General features: G+C 46.7%; 1 protein-coding gene across 1 annotated transcript in view; it reads right to left on the reverse strand.

The window, feature by feature from the left end:
* Positions 1-21441, reverse strand: part of MGAT4B (alpha-1,3-mannosyl-glycoprotein 4-beta-N-acetylglucosaminyltransferase B) — a 52434-nt gene that overhangs the window by 6561 nt on the left and 24432 nt on the right. Inside the window, exons 2-9 of the mRNA XM_064458450.1 lie at positions 9531-9710; positions 8692-8832; positions 7734-7867; positions 5097-5143; positions 2832-2945; positions 2334-2409; positions 1842-1956; positions 956-1086 (exon numbers count right to left, since the gene is read on the reverse strand). Of these exons, the coding sequence (XP_064314520.1) occupies positions 956-1086; positions 1842-1956; positions 2334-2409; positions 2832-2945; positions 5097-5143; positions 7734-7867; positions 8692-8832; positions 9531-9710 (938 nt within the window). The remainder of the gene's footprint in view (positions 1-955; positions 1087-1841; positions 1957-2333; positions 2410-2831; positions 2946-5096; positions 5144-7733; positions 7868-8691; positions 8833-9530; positions 9711-21441) is intronic.

The following is a 21441-nucleotide window of genomic DNA, read 5'->3' on the forward strand; positions in this document are numbered from 1 at the left end:
TCCCCCCCCAACACATTAATACAGTATTTATCCCCAGAGTGAACACTTGCTCTGGCATTTGCCACCACAAAGTAGTTGTGGCCACGAGGTCTGTCTTAAGCAACTGGCTTCAAGCTCTGCACAGGGACTCTGCTGCTCATTTTCTGCCGCGGGAGGAGGGCGAACGAGCATATGAGTAAATACAATATGTTCAGGGAGGAGACAGAAGAGTATCTGGTGATGAGCTCATCTTACATTTGCTGTCACACACACTCCTCCTCTGCCCTTCCCACTCGCTTTAGCCCCTCGCTGCCACTGCCGATGGGAGTTCAGACACAACCTCTGCAGGGCACAGGGGCTTCTGTGCTGCTGCCTGCAAGGCTTTGTGCAGCCATGGCTCCGAAAACGAGATGGCAGCATGAAAATGGGGCCCATTTCACCTTTCTGCACCCTCCTAGAAACCCTGACAAGACCTTTTCGTGCTCTGGCTTCATTTTGGCACACTACGCCCAGAGGACTTGCTCTTGGGTCATCTGGGGTGAGCGCTCTGGGCAGCCTGCATGTGTGCTCCAGGCGGGTATGGCACATGAGCCCAGGGCCAAAGGGTTATTCTGGGGTTATAGTCAGTGAGTGGGGAATGGCTTCAGGGAGAGAAGTACACTGGAATGAAAGACAACACAGAAGAATGGGGAACGGCTACTCTCCTCAAGGTCTGGAGGAGGAATACCCTGTTAGTGCTTAGATGCAGAAATAATGTCTTTTCTAGCAGCTGCAGACTACAAAAGCCTGAACTCCCAGGCCTTTGCTTACACAATCTGCAAGGACACCCTGCGGCATACTCTGCAGGGATGGCACGGTTCAGTGCAAAGTCAGTTAGCACCATGGCTCACAGAAACAGTCCTCTGGAGACACAGATCAAGGTACATTTGCCACACAACAGAAGATTTCCCTTCAACAGAGTTTTTTTTTTACGTACTGCATCTTTCTCAGGGTTGCAGACTTTCACCCAGAGGATGTGATCCAGCAGCCAGTCAATGGGTTTGTCCTTATAGAACATCAGGATGAACTCCACAATCAAGCTCAGATCCAGAGACTTGAACATTTTTCCTATAGCACAAAGAAAGAGAGAGAGTAACTATGGTATGAAACGGTCAGGAATCAGAGCTGGGAAGAAAAAACTTGGGAGACTGGGCTGTGGAGATTGGATGTGTCCATCTCGCTACATAAAGGAAATAGCTTGCTGCTCTGTTTTATGTACCAGTACTGCTGGCATTGCTAATACAGTTCCGGATTTAATATTCATCACAGAATTAGAAAGCATTAGCGTCTCACAGATCACAACAGTATCAAAAGGTCTAAAACTCTTCCATTCAGCAGGGAGAAATAAGGATGAAAAACATTCAGCCAGCTGCAGGACAGACCATTTCCTGCCCTGAAAACTATAAGTTTCAAGCCAGTCAAACCAGTATCCAAAATAACAGATCAAGCTGCTACTGCAACCATGTACTGCTGTTCCCAAAATAGTTCTGTGCTGATGTAAACTTCCTTTTACACACTCTTAGGCAACTCCAGATCCCATCCAGCCTAAAAGCTACTGGTCACATCTAAGCTGTTTGGCTGTTGGCTGGGCGACCGACTGGGTTTATTTTTATTAAAAGTGAGTATCAGCAGTACCAGCTGTAAGGATCTTTCTCCCCTGTGCAAACACAAGGGTCACTGCAAAAACAGGGAGGGATCAAGTCCAAGTATTTTACCATCTCGTGGGGACAACTTGTTGGACCAAGAGCGTAAGTGCTTGCAAGAACCAGGAGGCACTTTTGCCCATGCTTGATGGGACTGGGGTGAGTGTGGGAGAACATTACCAATAAACCCCAGCTGAGAAAACTCCAGGATCATCCACTCCTCAGAGGGCTGCTGCAAGGCAAAGTTCTTCATCGTGCTGAGATAGTTTGGTTTGGCCACAATATCATCCTCCAGCTGCAAGAGGAAAGGACACTCAGTGCCAACGACCCATCCAGGTTCCAGTAAGAGCATCTCCGTGCAGAGCAATCATGCTGTTGACTGGAGGAAAGCTTTGGCACAGACCTAGCTTATTTTGGAAGATGCCCCAAGCAGATTTTTCTCACCCAACCTAACAGGTAAACACGACAAGGATTTCTGCCCTCCCTATGCGGGAGGTCTCCAAGTCTAAAGCATCTTAGATACCTGGCTTTTGAACCTATCTGGTTAAAACCTGCTCCCGCTCTGCTGCATCACACAACTGGACATGCTCTTTGCCCTTTCTCAGCTCGGTACGAGCCACAGTGAACTCACAGGTCCAACCATTTCCCCTCCACCCGCTGCACCAAACTCACCTGCACGTAATATATGCCTTTGGACTGGGCATACATCATTAAAAAGCAGTAGTCGAGGTTCTGCTTTGTCCTCCACCTGCAAAAGACAAACGTGGTGGGAGCACCGATCTCTCCTGGGATACCGGGCTGCTCAGGGGAGCAGCCAAGGCTGGCTTTAAGTCAGGGAGGTGGCATAGCTCTTGGAGGACGGATGGCATATGGCCTCCCCGTTTTGGTCTCAAACTGGTCAGCTAAGAGTTACTGGAAAACTTGGGGACTTCCAAAATGAACATAGGGGTTAAAATGACCCCCTCGCTTGATGATGGAAACACCGCAGCACAAGGCAAGCCCTGCAAAGCTGGCGCCAGTTCACACCCTTCCCACCACATCCTTCCAGCTCTTGGAAAGCAAGTTTAAGGACCTTGCCTGGCGCTGCAGAAGAGCCTTCCCTGCTGGAGTTGGGAGGAGATGCTGCAGTTAATTCAGGGCTTTCTTGTTTTTAAGCTCATTGATTCTTACCTGACTCTTTCCTTGGGGTCCCCAAAGGATTCTCGCAGGTGGGAGAAATCAGGATAGAAATGCGGAGATGGGGAGATTACCTCCAGGAGACCTGAGTGTATTTCCTTTGGGAATCTGAGGGAGAAAAGCAGCAGTAAACAAATACCTCCACGTCTGACATACCATTTCATAGACCACATCACTCGCTAAACACTGAGCTGCAGAACAAAACAAAAACAATACAGTCTCTAAGATAAAACTGGCTGGGTAGCTAGTGTACTTCCAGGCCTCACCAAATGAAATCAGCAGGGATTGTCATGGAGTTTTAAAGCTGCTCTCTCTCGAACTCTATCACTCCCATGGTCTCTAATAGCCCCACGGTCTTGTGCTCTCCCTCCAGCATCCCTTCTCCCTCCTGCATGCTTGCACAGGTCAGCTTTAAATACCAGCCATGAGCCCCATATACTCTAGAGCATTAAATGGACCTGCAGACTGGCACACCAAAGAAAGGGCTCACTGGCACTACTGGCATTTAGAGGTTTTCCAAATGCATCAGTAATTAAAAGCCATTTTGCAGCGATTATGTTATTTATTTCTGATAAGTTACTTAAAACACTGCTGTGCTATAGTTAGGACAGCCAGCAGGAACTCTACCTAGTTCCCTAATGCTGATAAAATCAGCACATATTTTTCCTATAATGTGGCTAAGAACCCTTTAAAGACTCAAACTCAAACAGAAAAAAGTGTCACCCATCTGAAAAATAGGTACCTACAACAGCCCTGCTTGTTGCTCTGGGTATTGCTTCAATACCCAGAGATTACTGTAACTGTGAGAGATAAGCGGGAAAACCAGTTATTTTTATACTGCCTTTTTGAGAACATTTGGTGCAAGGCTGATTTCCTTTGTTTGTGCAGAGCCTGGAGGACGGGAGATGGGGCAGAGGGAGACAAAGCAGCAAGATTGCCAAAAACTTCTCGCTTATGTTTCCCTTCCTTATTCCCTCCTTGGGACTGGCAAGATTTTTCAGCTAACATTTTCAAATCTTCCCTTCCTCAGGCAGCAGTGAAACAGAAGCCTCTCGCTGAGCTGACAAAACCCGTACCAGAACAGCAACAGCTTTCTCCCTCCTGTGATGTGAGCTCAGCCTGCCCTGGCCCCACACCATCTCAATTCAATTTGGAAGAAAAATAATTTCAGTGAATCAGGGAAGGGCAGGAGGCACTGGAGAAGGGAACAGTGAGAAATCAAATCATTAAGTCAATTAAAGTTTCAGGCCTTCCATGCAGAAGCTCTCTCTGCAGCAGCGCCCAGTAATTTCATCAGCATCCATCGGACAATCAGTCCATTATCCCCCGATAAGTGCGTCCTCCTGCCAGCAGGCAGAAGGAGGGGAGCTCTGCCAGCTTCTGCACAGCAAGATGGAGGGCTCTGTTTCAGCTCTTCTGCAAGTGCCCGGGAACACAACCCTCCCCGCACACGTCCCAGCCCCTCTCCCATCATTGGCTCGGGGACGAGGGGCGCCGGGAGGATGTGCTGCCCTTTTGCGGCTCCGTCTTATGGCGACTGCGATCCTTTGGAAACATGCAATTGCAGGAGCTGGATGGGAGTCACAGCCTCTTCTCTCACCACCTTTTTCTTTTGCCTCCAAGCTCTGATGCTGTTAATGCCTGGACCGTCTCACGGTTAATAATCTGTCACCAGCTTCTGCTTAAACAGCCACAGATGAAGCTGCAAAAGCCACTAAGACTCCAGGACATAAATAGCAACTAGTGTGAGAGACAAATGTAACTAGCGCCTAGAACAAGGGAAAAACAAACAGGCTGGAGTGGGAAGAAAAATGGATCACAGATTTTAAAGCAAAATAAGGCAGTAGTATTTGGGTGTGCTTACCACACTGCCCAGTTGCTCTGACTCCGCAGAGCAGGTAGAGGGCTGCACTAGACACAGAAACAATTGCCAGAATCACTGGAAATCTAAACAATCCATCTTCTTGCAGTGCCACAGGACAGAAAGAGCAAAATGAAATGGCATGACCACACGCGTTAAATACTGCAAGCACAAAGCGGCCTAATGGAAGCTACATACGGGATGCATTTTAGAACAAGCAGAAAGTGGAAGCGGCGATAGCAAAGACAGCCCAGAGTTTAAGAACATAAAAAACTCAAACAGACAAAAAAAAATACAGAAGGGAAGCATAAAAGCATTTATTTTCTCCTTAATGAAGCCGTTCCCTGGCCTCGCTACAGGCACAGATCGTACCGATGTAGTCATTTGGAAGTGCTTACAAGTTTTTGATATTTTCTGCCACTCCGGCCGTGTACTGTGGATCTGTCTGAAAACAAAAGATAAGCAGTGTTAGATCCTTCAGCCTCAGTCTGTCCTCCCGTGGCTCAGAAATCACCTTCAACACACGCTGGGGGTGCTGTCAGCACCTCTGTACCATCTTCATGTCTCCTTTTATCCAGTTTAACTGCTCTCCCAGTGCTAAGGACTCCTAGGAGCCCCTCCTTTGTGGCCAGTGTTAACCAAAGGCATGACACACCAAGAAACACTCTGAAGGACTCAAGCCCTGTGTATCTTCCCCACGTGGTCTCCTGGCACTTCTGCCTCTGCCAGCACCAAGCATTTGCACAAAGTGTTAACTTCTGAGCTATTTATTTTTTCTCTATACATGCTGGCTTTCATCCAAGCGAATACTCTCGGCAGAAGAGGATCTCCACCCCTTTTGTGTGAGAGAGAGGTTTATTTATAAGTGTGCATTTTTCATTTCAGGTTCATTTTGACACTTTTCTTCCTAGAACAACAGTTTGTTCCCACAATCAGCCTGGCAACCTGTAACAATTGGGAGGCAAAGGTCAGCAGTGCCGCACACAGCTATCTGCAGGAGAGATAAGTGCAAACACAGGGACAGCCACTGGACAGAAACCATCTGCACAGTGACTGGGAAAACAAAATCCAAGAACAAAGGACAGGAGACCCAGAAGCAAAATCTGTGCCTGTTTCCTGGTGGTGGCATTGTTTTGGGAAGTTGTATGGATCACGGGACTATGCGTCCCAGGCGGATCTGCAGACGCAGCATCACAGAAGCTGGGACTGGCTGCTGCTGTGCTTGGCGCCAGGCGGAGGTGAGAAGTGAGATGCCGGGGATGTATGTCACAGGCTGAGGACAGTGCTTCCATGCTGGAACAGTGACAAGAGAGGTTTTTCTCAAGAGGAAAAAAGTCCTTTTCCCAAACAGGGCTCAGGCTCCTGGTGCTGGACTGATTTCTTACCCCAGCGCTGCCAAGAAAACAGCAACGGGAAAAACAAAGGCAGGAAAGATGCTCCTGGCTTTGGGAGCAAACATGTAGCTCCAATCCAAGCACCCGGCTGCTACCAAAACAGCGGGTGGGTGATAGCCGAGCCAGCCAGCTCGCCGCAGGGCTCGCCTCTGCAAACCAAGACCACCCCAGCTCTCCCAGGCAGCCCAGCCAGGGTGGATGACACCTGTGGTGGTTAGTGGTGGCACTCAGAAATGAGACGTCCCCATCCCAAGATGGACATTCAGTTGCTTCACTTGTCCTATGACTTTAAATTACCCAGCATCCGCTCCAGGTTCGTACCACCTCTCCACTGTTTACTCTTTATTCGATGCCTGATGAGCCCTAACAAGCAATGCCAAGTGCAGGTACATCGAGAAACGCTTTGTCTGGGAAGAGGCAGAACAGGCACAGTGGTGGTTGACACCAGCATGGAAGGAGGATGTTGTGTCTGCAAGAAAGAACAGTGGCAGTGGTGATCTGCAAGAACTACCATCGCTGTAACTGGGTTACGGCACATGTGCTCCTACACTTCGGGGTACCAGAATTAATTCCTTTGTTGTTCACTTCCCTCGTCACAGGTACACACGGAAAGTCAGGTGCTGCCATCACAGCACACCCTACTTTCAAGTCAACTAAAAATAATATTACTGCAGTACTAAACAGATGATGTTTTTCATCAAGTTACTCAAAACCTCTCATGCTTTAACTCACCCGTCATGAAAACAGCCACCAAACCTGCTCTGGCTCAAAGGGATATGACAGCCAGGACCAAATCTTGTCCTGGGCACTTTGGGCTGCACTCATCTGTGTACACCTTCTCCTTGTACAAAGCCAGAGACCCAAAAGCCAATGCTACTCAAAATGTCAAATTATGGGTAAACAGGCAGCAAACCCAGACATTTATCTTTGTTCTGTTCCCAGTGACGTGCCACTGAGGTTTATCTTTCTCACCAGATTTCTGGAAATTAAGACAAATACACTTCAAGCTCAAGAAAGTAATCCTGAGGGGAAAGCCATGGAGAAAAATAACCATCTAAACCCATAGATAAAAGCAGCTCTTGCGGATTAATATATCAAGCCTTTTCAGCCTCTGGATTCAGCAGCTGATTCAGGGCTCCACATATCAGTATGAAGAGGCATCATATTAGTCTCAGCGCCAAATCAGCAAGCTCTTGGGTTTAGAGAGGGGGTTAGTGCTGTCTTACAGGTACACAGAAAAATGAAGCTGCTTCAGAAGCAGGTCTGAGAGCTCCCCCAGATGTGGCCATGGGGCTGCTCCAGCATATTTTGGGAACAACCACTCAAGCACCCTGCAAGACCCATCATGATTTAGGCCAGAAAGATAAAGCATGTGCTGCACTGGCAGCTGCTAATGTTCGCCTGCTCGAATCTTGACCCCCTCTGGCCCAATCGGAGTTTCATTTTGGGCAGGACACACCTCATGATCCTGGTTGGAGGGCAGCCCAAGGCTGGGCCTATCTGCCCCGGCACGCGGCAGAGCTGGCCTCCAGGTTGGGTGCTGTCCTGTTTGGCACTGAGTTTGGCGGACAGTGGGATGGGATGGGGGCCAGGGAAACGGGATAAATAGGGAAATGGGATAAACAGGAAAAGCCCTCTTACCTCAGCGATGAGGACGACAATGACAGAGTCCTCCTTCTCCTGCTGAGTGAGCTCTGAGATGAGGGAGTTGAGGGTGTCGGTGAGGTAGGAATGCACTTCCCGCTTCACGCTGGGGATTCCCATCACAACAGACACTGCCCAGGGCCAAGGAGAGGTTTTAGAGAGGGGGATGTGCCGGGACAAGACACTTTGCCCTGCTCCCATGACCTCATGGTTCACCTGCTCCATCATTAAAAGCCAGCAGCGATCAGCAGGTTGGCGGGTTCCTGGGCTACGCAGGGTTCCCATACTCCTGTCCCCCAGCCCAGTACCGACCAGGAGAACCCCAGTGCGCCAGGCTGGCAGACCACCCATGGCAGTCAGACAGACTTTTCTCCCTGAAAGACTGATGCCTAAGGAAACACCCTAGCCCCCTCCCCTTCCTAGGGCCCTTTTCAGCCTATGAATGTCAACTTCAAGACCACCCTTGTTCTCCAAACCCCTCCCATGGCCAGAAGCACCTCAATTTAGGAGGGATAAGTCATGTCTTTGGCTTTGGGTTGGGATTTGGGAGCAGCAGAGAATCACCTAGTACCCAAAGTCCTACTCCAAATGGGATTTGTCTCCTAAGACTGGTTAATGTCTCCATGAAGCACCCAGCAAACTGTGCTTTCATCTGACCACCTTCCAGGCAAAGTCTTGAGCACTCTCGAGACGGAAAGCAGCAAAAAACATCTGGCAGATTCACTGAGAACATTTTAGTGCCAGTCAGGAGCACAGACAGCACCCCTCTGTAGACTTGCAGATGTGACATGGTTTACCCACCCCGTGTGCCACGATACCAAGGAAGCTTGCATGATGCATGCAGCCATTCCTCCAGTCCCGCTCATCTCCGTGCCACAGCCAGGCCCAGAGGAAAGGGGAGGGACAGGCACTAAGGTGAGGAAGAGCACCTGAAGCAGCACTAATTCCCATTTACCTCCAGTGCGCCCCTGTCCCACATGCACGGCTGGCTGCAGACTGTTCTCCTTTGACAGCAAATGTGGCAAATGATGGAAGATGGTGGGAAGGTGCAGCACATTCTTGTTGGTGATATTCCACAGTTTTAACTTGGTTTCGTCTTAAAAAGGAAAAGGGAATCAATTGCAAGGAATGGCAGGTAGGAAGAGACTGCAAGGCAAAAAGCCTTTTTAGAGCAGCCTGGCCACCCGAGACTAGTGCTGGGTTATAAAAAATCAGGCCAACCTTTAACATGCTATGACAAACCCAATTAAAGTTTAGCAGGAGCCATGAGGGCCTTAAAGCAGTCCCAAAATATTTGGGAAGGAGGGGGAGGAATGAAGATCAAACGAAGGTCAAATCAGATCTTTCTGCAGAGATCCAAAACCGAGCAACTCAAAAAAAAAAACCAACCAAAAAATGAACTCATAAATTGGTGAGGGGTGCTCAGCCAACCTAACTCCTTCCTCCCCCCTCTCTTTGGATACCCATTTTTCCATATGGATTCAATACAGCCAGGAAATGGCATGTATGACTTGCAAGGGAAAAAAAGCTTGTAAGCAAGCAAATTGGCAAATACCCGCAGCAGAGGCAAATCTCAGTGTTTAATGATGCATATGCACTTCTAATTATACAGGAGTTTAAGAGTTCCCAAGTCGCTCTGAACTCCACAATTTGCTCATGCCGGGGGAGAGAAGAGCACGTCCTGTCTGCAGCCCTGCACACACACACACACACACACACACACACACCTCTCTACCTCCTCATTAGCAACAGCTTCAAAACAGCCTGAGATCCTCAACTTCTGTGTTTATTCACCAGATAAGCTGCTCCAGGTCCGGTTTATATCCCGCAGGGCCTGCTTCTCCGAGATTGCTCTCTTGATCTCCTCCAAGACCAGGTTGAGCTCCTTTGAGCGCTTCAGGCTCTCCTGTTCAGCTGCGTGCAGTCGGTCTCGGAGGGCGAGAAACTCCCGCTGGTAGATGTCCACAACGTCACCTGAGGATGGAAAAGCGAGAGAAGCTTTTCCTCCATTCTCTGAAAGGTTTCAAGTCACAAAAGCAATGCCAGTCACTGATACACCCCCTACCTCCACAGTCCTTAAAATGTGGATTTAGGGAGCTGTGGTCCGGCACGCACCCATCAGTTGTGTTGGAGAGAGGGCAGTTTAAGGTGCAGAACTACAATTAAAAAACTCCTTCCATTTTTCTCTTTAACTTGGGTTCCTGGGTCATATAGAAATACAATGTTGTTCTCTGTGACCAAAGCGCATGCAGCAAAAAAAAAAGTTGCATGGTAGCTCTTCTTCACTATATATTTTGGAAAGGGGAGTCAGCTGTTGACATTAATTTTATGAGCAATATTCAGCATCTCTATGCAGCTCCAGAAGTTTGAGCACGTGAGATGGCAACCACTGTAGCAAGCAGCAGGGAACTAGAGTCAAGTGAAAAACAACTGAAAGCACTGGTGGTGATGGCCTGTTAAAGACATGACAAACAAAAGGAATAGAAATATTTTTAATTGCCTTGCTCCTTGCTTTGGTTCACTTATGATTTCCTTTCTTAAAAGGAAAGACTTTTAAGAGCACATGTTGAAGGGTCTACAAGTGGGTAATTCATGAGAACCCCTGGAAAGCATCTCAAAGGCCTTCTCCAGAGGGCACGGGGCATCTCCCAGATGACCCTGAGTGATGGAAAGTGAGATGCTGGCAAGGGGGAGGCTGCTCTTCAGCCAGATGAGGGTGGGCACAGCACCTCCTCCAGCTTCAGAAGTAAGTCCCAAATTCTAATGGCCAAAAGGGTCTTGGGGAATCTAAGCTCTCTGAAACAAGGCAGGATAAAGAATATTTCACGGCAATAGCTGCCTAGATGCTTATATAAATCCAAGTATTTGGATATACACCTAAATGATGCATTATAAATGTAATGTATAAAAAAGGAATGTTTGATAGGGTAATAAAGCTTTTTATTTTGAAACATCGTATCACCATGCCCTTTTTAAGCAGTAAAACTACTGAAAGCCTTCAGCTGGAACTAACTACACAATAGCTAGGAGTGGAATCAGTTAGCCATTAATGAACTTTTCTGGGCCCTTTTTTACCCCATTAATAATGAAACTACTCATTAAAAATACACTTTTATCTGTGGTCACTCATGTGTTTTCAGTAAGGCTGTAACTCACAGGACTATACCCAAAATAGATTTACCCACTGAATAGGAGACCCTTAGCCCAAACACGACCAGGAGAGCTAATGACCAAAAATACTGCACTGGAACTTGCCAATACAGGGCTAAATATAAATCAGAGCCACTGAAAAATGATACACTGACTGCATCGACAATTTCTAATTTGGGGTCCATAAAGAAAAAGAAAAAGGAATTTTGAAGATCAGGCATACCCAGCTCCAAAGCACAGAGTTTCCAAGACAACAGTGCTTCCCAGCCCAGCTCCCATCAATGCTTTTGCCTAGGAAAAGTTTCCCCCATGGCACCTCTTCCCCAAAAAGTCCTTCTTAAAGGCTCACTGTTTCAACACAAGGGACCTCCCCCAAGGCAGTCCGGCTCCTATTAACCTTTCAGCATTATTTTCAAAGCCACTGGCATATGGGGAGGGAGCAGAGGAAGTTACACCCCATTTGATTACTCCGTCCATCTGACAACACGTTATTCAGAGAAAGTCAAGAGACAGACATAAACAAGAGCAGTCCTTCCTTTTTCCTGTGTGGTGCTGCTCACTTTCCACTCCCATCGAGAAAACATTTACAAATTTGCAGAAAAACAGGTTAACACCCAGCTTCAGGAGCTGCCATGCAAATTCACAGGAGTATGTCAGGCTTTAAATTGACTCCACGATGGGCTAGACCTTTACCTCCTGGTACCTCTCACATGTAAGAATATACCTTTCAGCTTCCCAGTACGCTAGATTATAGCTTTTCCTACTTGTATCTTTTACCAGCAGCACCTGTGAACACCAGCAAGGAGCAAGTCTCACTTCCCATTTTTGCATGAAACAATGGCAGAAACTGTGCTTGTGCAAGGCTGGAAGCATTTGGCTCCCATCATACCGGGGGGTCACTATCCCATGGATGCTATCAAAGCCAAATCACAGCTAAAGGCTGCCATTAGATCTTGCTCTGCAATACCTGGAGCAGAGTAAAGGCAAGGCTTTGCACTTAATGGCTTTTTCCAGAGCACTGCACTTCGTTTGTGTCAGATTTAGAAGGGAAATGTCACTGATTATTCAGTCACTAATGACCTGCCCGCTGAAGCCAAGAGCTGTACTTTTCATTAGGCTGCAATGGTGATGTGCAGTCAACCATTTGCTGCTTTTCTTGCTAATGGTTGGAAGTGAAATTGTATTTGTTTTCTGTGCTCTTGTCCTGTGATGTCTTCGTAAGCTTTCCATTCTTTAATTAAAATTTCATGAAATTTAAAAGCTGATCGATCGTGACCAGTTCCGGTGACAGCTTGAACAATCTCAGACAAAGCCCAAGATGGGTGTACAGTTCCCCATGAATTTCCAGTAATGCCATTTTGCACTCGTCTGTCTGCAGTGACACACGGATGCAGACCTGCCATCCTCACAAAAACCCTCAGCCGCTCAGGGAGGGCTCTGAAAAGCCACAAAGGGCAGCAGAGGATAACAGGGCGGGGAGGAATTGGCTCCCATCTCTACAAGCAAGGTTGGACACAGAAGTGATTTGCTGCTAATTAGGCTGAACAAATTTTTCAGCTATTGTCACTTCAGCACAGACCCTTTACTTACCTTTCAAGCAGCAGCACTCCCCATCCACATATTTATTGTATTCCCTCCCAGCACAAGACAGCAGAACTCTTAAAATATCTCCAGACTCAGGCATTGCAGGACAAAAACTCCTAGCTATAACTGTATTGAAAAAAAGACTCAGCTTACACTTTCTTGAGAAATAACACATTGCTTCAAGCTTAAAATACACTGGTTTAATAAAGAGAGTTGGTGTTAGGGACAGTCTGCAGGACAGGCCTGGGAGCCCCAAAACCTCTCAAACTTGCAGTACTTGCAGCACACACTGTGCATGCCCAGTGCCTTCCAAATAACCCATTTTTCACCTTGCCATGCCTGATAATTGCACTCAACGTTTTTTTGCAATCTGTATTTAGAAACAGGCTGGCTGTACGGCTCCATGCGTACATTGAGCAGCTTCATACAAGCGGCTCTCTGCAGGCCAGAGAAGGCAGCGCCGGGCACAGCTGAGCGCCGGCTGCCATCTGTCCATCCTGGCGCTCACTGGAGCAGATCTGGGGGTCGTGCATCCCTGGAGGGGGGAGCAGCCTGCAGCAGAGGGACAGCGGCCGTAGGAAGCATCCGGCTGAGCATCGCTGGCTGACCAACGGCTCCCTGCTCCGCTCCCTTCTCTTGCCCTGGCTGCAGCTCCCAGGCTTCGTATTTTTAGCTGGGTGCCTCCAGCTGAGAATCCTGTGCTGGGTTTGCTAAGCAACAACGTCAACCGCTGGTGAAGCAGCAGGCAGGGCGGCTTGACGGGGCTCCTTTCCCGGTAGCCGGGATGCAGCAGCGTGCAGTGGACGGGCATGTGCTCGTGGAGCTCACGGGCTGCTCCCCAGGAGCCTTACGTGGGCTCTGCAGAGCTGATCTGCAGCCTTCCCAAAGGTTTTCATCCATCCAAGACAGCATCTGTTTAATAAAAAGTATTTCTCCATGATGGAGGATTCTGTGGCTTTGTTCTTATTTAAGTGACTATGAAGTGCAAACCATGTTTGCTAGCAGAGGTGATGGCTGGGACACCTGCGTCTGCTCTGATTATCCATTTTTCAGTTACTGAGTGAAAGCAAAATACCTAATCTGATCCTAAACCACCAGTTGGGCACAAAACCAGACCAGTGCCAATAAAACCTGCACCTTGAAATCTCACGCGGTCATCCCTATATAAATCTATATAATACAGTCCAGAATGTTATAATTCCATATTCTGCATCAGTCTTTCAAATCGCACTCCAACCTCCCAGGGAGCCTGCAGTGCATTTTAAACATGTCCGTCTTTCAGGACCAATTACTTTTGGTTTTGTTCTCCGCAGATAACCTCTCCCAGCAGAGCAGACCCATGGCCAAAGCCAGAGATTTCCCTCCAATTCAATCTTTTCAAAAGCAAATGCAAAGTCTTTGCTAGCTAGATTTGCTTCTCATTAGGAAGACTTTCAAGAGACTTTGTTTAAAAGCTAAGAACAAAACCCAAACCTCTAAACCCTTTATCTTTATAAAATCTTGGCTTCAAGAGCACAACAGCACCTTTTGACCTGTCTGCTGCAAGAGTTTCCAAGGCCAAAGAGCTGGAAAAAAGTGCAGTCCCCAGTTCACAACGCAAATGGAGTTGGAGCAGAAAACTAAACTGCCTACCGCATTTCTGCAATGACTATGCTCCTTCGTTTTATTTAAAGCACCCCTTTAATTAATAACTGTTCTCCCTCTAGGACTTGCAAGGGCCTGGGGGGACTCCAGAGCACACAACCCCCTCCCCGTGTTACAGCACCTATGTTATCCAAAAATGCAACCGGTGAAGGACAAGGAACCAAGCTGGTGAGCCATCCCGCCCCAGCTCGCCACCGTGCCCATCCCAGCCAGGTGCCCGCGCTGCCCGAGCCCAGCTTCGTCCCCAGCCACTTAGAGCTGCTCTTGGAGTTAGATGATGATTAGAGATTTTTTTTTTTTAAAATGTTTTGATGTTTAATGATTTATGCAACGCTGGCGCTGCACACATTACACTCTAGATTGCCCTGATTGAATCTCAACATTCATTAGGTATTTTGCTAACAGAATTTCACCAGACCATTAAAATGGATATAAGGAGTTACCACGCTGTATCGGTGAATTAAATTCAGCTCCTGAGATGTGAAGAAGGTTAGTTCTGCTTTACATGGAAATCTGATGGCTAGTGTAGCACACAGATGTTAGACACTTTGCACACAGGCACACAGGGATCGGTAGTAACTCTACGATAAACATTTTATACCATTAAAAGCAAAATATTGCCTTTTGCTTATTTGGCTGTAGAAGAAAGAGACCAGCTTTAGAGACTCACCATAAACAAAACTGCAAAGCATCCCCCGAAAAGCCACAAGGCAGCAACTCTGCTGGGGTACGTGGAGCTACAGGTTAGTTGTGACAGTTAAAATATTGTCTTAAGTAGCAGAAAGAAACAGAGAGGCTAGTTCAGCATCCAGAATAGCCCTCAAGAGTCACTGCCCTTGCCAAGTAAGATGAAGATTCAGCAGGCCTTTTCCTTCAAATCTAAAGAAACACTAACCGTCCTCATCTTACAGGATGAACAAGGTGAGAGCTACATCGCCTCCCCTTCCATGAGCCAGCAGATCATTGTTCCCACTCTTAGACTCGTCTTTTAAAATCATAAATATTCTGGCAGCTTAGGATATATGCAGCCACCGAGAACCTGCTTTGCCTTAAGGAACTGAGCACCAAGATGTGCTGAGCAACAAATCAAACACAGTCAAGGCCAGATTTCAGGGAGCAGTCGTTATCTGTCAAGGTGGACCTCCCAAAAGGCTCCAGCAGTTGTAACTACCCTGCTGGGGACTGATGCGTTCCCATAAACAGAAAGAGCATTTCAGCAGTGCCATCACCACACAACAAACACGGATGCTTTATTCGTTAAACACTACACAACATTTACAACTCCACTGTGTCCCAAATCACCTGGATACTTTGTCAAAACAGATATTTTCTAGCCACTGCTTATAAAAATACACCTCAAGTTTCTTTATTATAATTTTCTTTAAAATTTTTTTTTAAAGAAAAAAGGTTTTAAAGGAAAAAATGTTTTTAAAGAAACTTTCTCAAGTTTATTTATTATATTATAATTTGTGGTTAACACCAGTAGAGAAAGTAACATAGAAAGTAGAGTCTTTAGTACCACTAGAAAGCTCATTATTACTAGGAAAACAGCTGTAGGTGTGGAGGGTGGCTGGCAGGGTGGAGAACAGGGAAGGAAGGAGGCGGCACGTGGGTTTCCCAGCTCAAAGCAAAGCGGCTGCGTTACAATGGTGCTGGCACTGGCACTAATGGGGTAAGCCCCAGAGTCACCGTAATCACGGAATCATAGAATGGTTCGGGTTGGAAGGGACCTTACAGATCATCTAGTTCCAACCCCCCCACCATGGGCAGGGACACCTTCCATTAGATCAGGGTGCTCAAAGCCCCATCCAACCTGGCCTTGAACACTTCCAGGGAGGGGGCATAATAGGCATGGGTGGTTAAAGTAGCAGCTATGGTTTAGTTCCTTATGTTCACCCTCTATTTATTTACACGCCCTTTATTTACACTTTGTTTCAGTTCAGTCACTACCTATGGTGTGCGCTATCCTGAACTGGGGCCGAATAATGTATTTCAATGCCACCACCACCCCACTGCACATCTCAGTGCCATCGCTACGCCCCAACTTAGAGCCTGTGCTCAAGCACCATCCTGAGCTGCAGAGCATTCTGCAGCATCAGGGTCTGTGGCACGTTACACAAACCGGTACCTGGCCTCCGTACACAGTAAAAGGCGCTGGCTGCCCAGGTGGGTGATGGCAGCAGGAGGGATCCCACCCAGCCACTCAGCCCAGTGCCACAGAGGCTCTCGTGCTGCCCCGGGTCATCTGCTGGGTTTGAGCACTACACCACCATCATGCTGAGCTAACACATCAGCTGGTGCAAGAGGCTTATTAAAAGTCAGCCTGTCTGAAAAAATGATCCTCAAATAAAGCAAGCGCTTTCACCGGCTGCAATCTGGTGTGTGTGTGTGGGGGGTTTAATATAGCCATTTAATAAGAGCCTGTGGTATATTTAACAGCATTTCAACCTTCAACAGCTCTGCGTAATGAGATAGAAATGCAATGCATCTCTCCACTAACGGCCTCTACCCAGGGAACACGGGTACCCTTAAGTCACCATTTCTTCATTTTGCAGCAGCAGGTTTTCATCATATTCCTGTTGCATGTCTCCTTGCTGGAGTTTAATGTTGTCTCAGCACATATGCCCTCAGAAGGAGAGAGGAAAATACATATCCCCTGCGCCTTATTATTCCAAAGTAGGAGCAACTGTTTGCATTTGAGATCCAGTTCAGCCAACACTCACACAGATCCTTCCAAAAATAACCTTTCTATTTTTTTTTCTTTTAAAGATCTAACTGATAAGTTTTCAGGGACGGGGATGAGTAGATTTCCCATTATGGGGATGGTGAACCACAACAATGATGGTGAACATTTAATTCCCCTTCCAAGGAATAGAGCAAGTTGCACAGATCCTGCACCCAGATCCAAAAAGCTCCCCAGGGAGCTGCATCCCCTGGATGCAGGCTCCAGAGCAAGGATGTAGAAACTCGGAAATTAGGAAAGCAAACAGTGATGCTCATCACCTATGCCTAAAATGTCTTGGATCAGGGCAGAGGAGGCAGCAGAAGTCATCAGAATTGGGATCTCTTTCTGCTGCCCAGCTCCGTGGGCGAATCACACTGAACGATACAAAGAACTCCAAGGTCACTACGAATCCTGTGAGTTTTACCATGCTGCAAACAAAAGCACTGGTGGGTTAGAAAATTCCTGGTAGGTACAAACCACCATCAGCTTCTGCAAAAGGAACTGGTCCTTCTGACTTTTCCTGGGGTTTTATCAACCCATTCAAGGGATTTAACAAGACTGAGAAATCAGATGGCAAAGGAGGAAAAGGGAAGAGGGCAAATACTGTCATTGATCTAAAGAGAAAGAAGATGGAATTAAATAGTGAATTTTCATCATGGCAAAAGGTTAACCATCAAGAGGAAGCCGTACGGATTGGTACTAAACCCACCACCTAATAGATTTAGTGAGGATCTGGAGAAGGAGATGAATTTGTGAAGTAGCCAAATATGGAGATAAGTTTGTCAAAGCCAGAAAAGAAGCAAATGACCAGGAGAAGAGGCAACAAAATGGCAAATTAATGCCAAAGCTGAGAGATGCAGATTAATCGGGGGTGGGGAATCAAGGTATTTTTCACATGGTTCTTAACTAACAATTATTAACTAGGAAGGAGACCAGACCATCAGTTTGCCTTGATGCTGCTCTGAGGGCAGCAGCAACCCAGGGAAAAAAAGAGGGATGGTGAGGGAGGCAAACGAGATGTTAGTCTGCTTAGTGAATGGAATGGGAAATAATAGTATGAAGATTATAACATTATTAAAATGATGCTGCCTAATCCCAGAATAGTTTTCACCTCATCTGAAAAAGAGTATTATTACAGACTTAAAAGGGGCTTTAGAAGAGGGTGATGAAAATGATCAAAGGACTGAAAAAAACCCCTGGTCTGTGAGGAAAGAAAAAAATATATGAGATTATTCATTTTAGGATGGGCATAGTCATAGGGCTTGTGATTAAAAGCATGTAAAGAAGGGTGATATAATGAAAATACATCACAGACTTCCACTCTCATTGTCTCAAAATATAGAGGTAACTAATCATTCAATTAAAATATTAATTTGAAACTGATAAAAGCAAATGTTTTGTACAGAGAAAGTATATTATTTCTGTGAATTCACTGCCATGGAAAAATACTGAAATAAGGAACTTAAACAACGCTGAAAAGCTGGAAGGTGCTGCAAGATCAGAGGCACCATGAGATGGGGCTGAGACTAAGGTAGGGAAAATCACCACTCCACTGGTGGTCCCCTGCCTTGTCCGGGTTGGCAGTCCCCTTCTTCCCCATTTCTTAGGGGAAAGATCCCAAATTTCTGTGTCTCTCCTCACAACTTAATTAGGAACACCGCAACTTTTGTCTTCAAAGTGAAGCTAATTCATTAGCAATCTAATTATTTACCTGTGTAGCATGAATACAGCTTTCGAAGCATTTTTCTCTCAAATGGAAAGCTAAGGCTTTGTTCTTGGTGGGTGTTTTAATACTCTTTATTTGACTGGGGAATAAAAACATGCTGAAAGTGAACAAAATAAAGCCTTACAGAAATCATGGGTCATTAAGCCTCAAAATAATTGCAGCTCTACGGATTTTTAAGTGAGGACATCACACAGGCAAACCTGGGCAAGGGGTGGAAAAAAAGTGGGGAAAAAGGGGAATGGGAAAGGCTGGGAGTCTGCACATGTGATCAGTCCTGACCAAGCAAACCTGTGCATTGTTTAAAAGAAGATGCACTTGCCTAATGCACTGTCCTTCCGCGGCACGGCCAGGGGGAATACTCTCGGATGCACCTAAGGGCAGCGGGAATAGACTTACAGCAGAAAGCACATTGCTCTCCTGGACTGAAAATGCATTTGCAGGAACCTGCAGCAGCCTCGCCTGCACACCACTGAGGTCCAGGCACATTGGTCTTGGCGCTGGCCTTGTCATGGGCTGTTTTACTTGTCACTGTGACTATCAGCTTCATGCCGGCTTGCAAACCATCACACGCAATAAAAACCCAAACTGGCTTTCACTAGTTGCAAACCTCCAGACTGGATTTCTTTCCCTTTTGCTTTGCTCTCACAATGAGTACCAAAGCTAGTGAGTAAAATCTCATGAACCAAAACATCCCTGAAGAAACAGTGGATGTCTGGAGTGTGCAGGACCACGTTCTGGTGGGTGCTGGTAAGACCCAACTCTGGAGCTTTACAGAAGCAGCAAATCCTGAAGCAGAGCAAATGCCTCACAGTCTAACAAGAAACCCCTTTTTATTAAAACCTAATCATGTTAATAGTGAAACAGAGACCTTGTTCCACCAAACCCCAAAGCACCCACACATCCCACTCTGTGCCTAGTGCTAATGGCTCACAAGTCCATCTGAAAGGAATCCCTCCAAGGAGGGAAGCCCATCTTTGCAAAGGTCACCGTGTTAATCATCACACCCTTTCTCTAGCAGCAGCTGTCACTAATTGCCTGTGAAGGAGTCAAAATGAAATTCTTGTTAATCCTCCTCCCAACATTACTAAAACCCAACATCATCACCGTATCCTCCCCCCCCCCCCCAAAAAAAAACCAACCACAAGCCACCGGCACTTTGCAGCTGATGGAGGAGGTCAGCCCATCTCGGGAGAGATGCGGGGCAGTGGTGGGTGGAAAAAGCAGTTCCACTTTGCAAATTGAAGGATAGCTTATTGATTAGCAGCAATAAGTGCTGGAAGGTTATATTTCCCTATTTCCGTGTACGATCGACCATTGCACTCGTCATTCTGCTCAAGTTACCACCAGACTCAGAACGGCCAAAAGCCCGGAACACGGGGAATTTGTTTAATCAATAACATACGAAGCTTTTGGCACGGTTGAGAGTATGAAAGAATTTTACAACAGCAAAATAAAGGATTGCTGTGTTATAAATCAGAAAACACATATGGAAAACTTAGAATGATGTACTAAGTCAGAGGGATATCAAGGAAATCACAGAAGTTCTGGCTGAAGTCCCTGGCTCCGCTGATGTTAATAGCTGAGAACTTCAATGCAAGTCAGGTTTGACTTCTTTTTCAAAAGAGTAACTCATTTGCAATGCATGCAACTGTATTAGAGTGAAAGGATATTTAGAGCGTTCCCTTCGCTCCACTGTCTATGTAAATTGTACATCTTGTCTACCTACAGATCCGCAGTCGCAAACAGATTACAATTTCCCTGTCGTACCAATGCCTGATCAGATGCCTGACTGTGCTGGTGGGTAGAAGCAGATTTTTAAATCACCACATACTGATCATGGGATGAGCTGATCTGAGCTTTGTTTTAGGAGTCTTAAATAATTCGCAGAATGCTTAAAAAAAAATGCATACAGAACCTTTTAAAAATTACTCAGCATTAATATTTGAAATATTTATCCCCCAGGGTGCAGGCTTGTAACATGAGCACTTAATGGGGTACATTTTCATCTCTCCAGAGAAAAAACAAGACATTGCCATTAAATAGCACACTTAGACCAACTGTAAGTATTGATGCTATCTGAGGGCTCTTGTTTCATTTTATATGCTAGGATAATTCCTGGGAAGAAAAACATACTGCTAAAAGAGTAGGAAGATCCACTTCTCTGTTTTCTTGTTCAGCAGCCAAGAAAACATAAGAAAGGGCTATCAAATAATGCTGACACCCCCTCCCGCAAAACCATACCAGCCAGCTTTATGGTGCAAAAAAAGCCCTTATTTCTTCCCCTTGCAGAAAACACATCACTGAAGTACAAGAAGATGGAGTTCCTCACTTGCCAGCAACAGCAACCTGTGGTAATTTAACTTTTCCCTATTCGAAAACACAGGGACTAGTGCAGAGCTACGAGGCCCTGGTTCCACGTCCAGCAACAGTTCAGCCGCAGAGCCGCCTGCCAGCCCCGTGCCAGCAGCAGCAGCAGCGTTACTCCAGCAGATCGGCTCTGCTGCGAGGCAACACAGATGCTGGCGATGGCACAGCACAAGGTGGGGGTTGCAGGACATTTCAAGGATAGAAAATAAACAGCTGGGGGAGGAGGAGGATGCTGACTACGTGGGTGTCCTACTACTAAGACCTTTGGTTGCTTATTAAATGACGCCTGAAAGCTTCTCAACAAGCTGCTGCTCTGAAATGTTTCTGGCACCTCCCACTCCGCCGTGTCAAGCTCTGGACAGGGTGTCACAAGTGGCTTTTGGCATCTCAAGCCAAGGCATGCCGAAACAGGCAGGGCGCTCCCTGCGCTGTGCCTCTTCGGATGGCACTGACACCCAAGCAGCCCTGAGGTCCACCACAGCATGAGCTGGTCCAGCTGAAAAATTAAG

Source organism: Phalacrocorax carbo, chromosome 8 (assembly GCF_963921805.1).
Source record: "Phalacrocorax carbo chromosome 8, bPhaCar2.1, whole genome shotgun sequence".
NCBI lineage: Eukaryota > Metazoa > Chordata > Aves > Suliformes > Phalacrocoracidae > Phalacrocorax > Phalacrocorax carbo.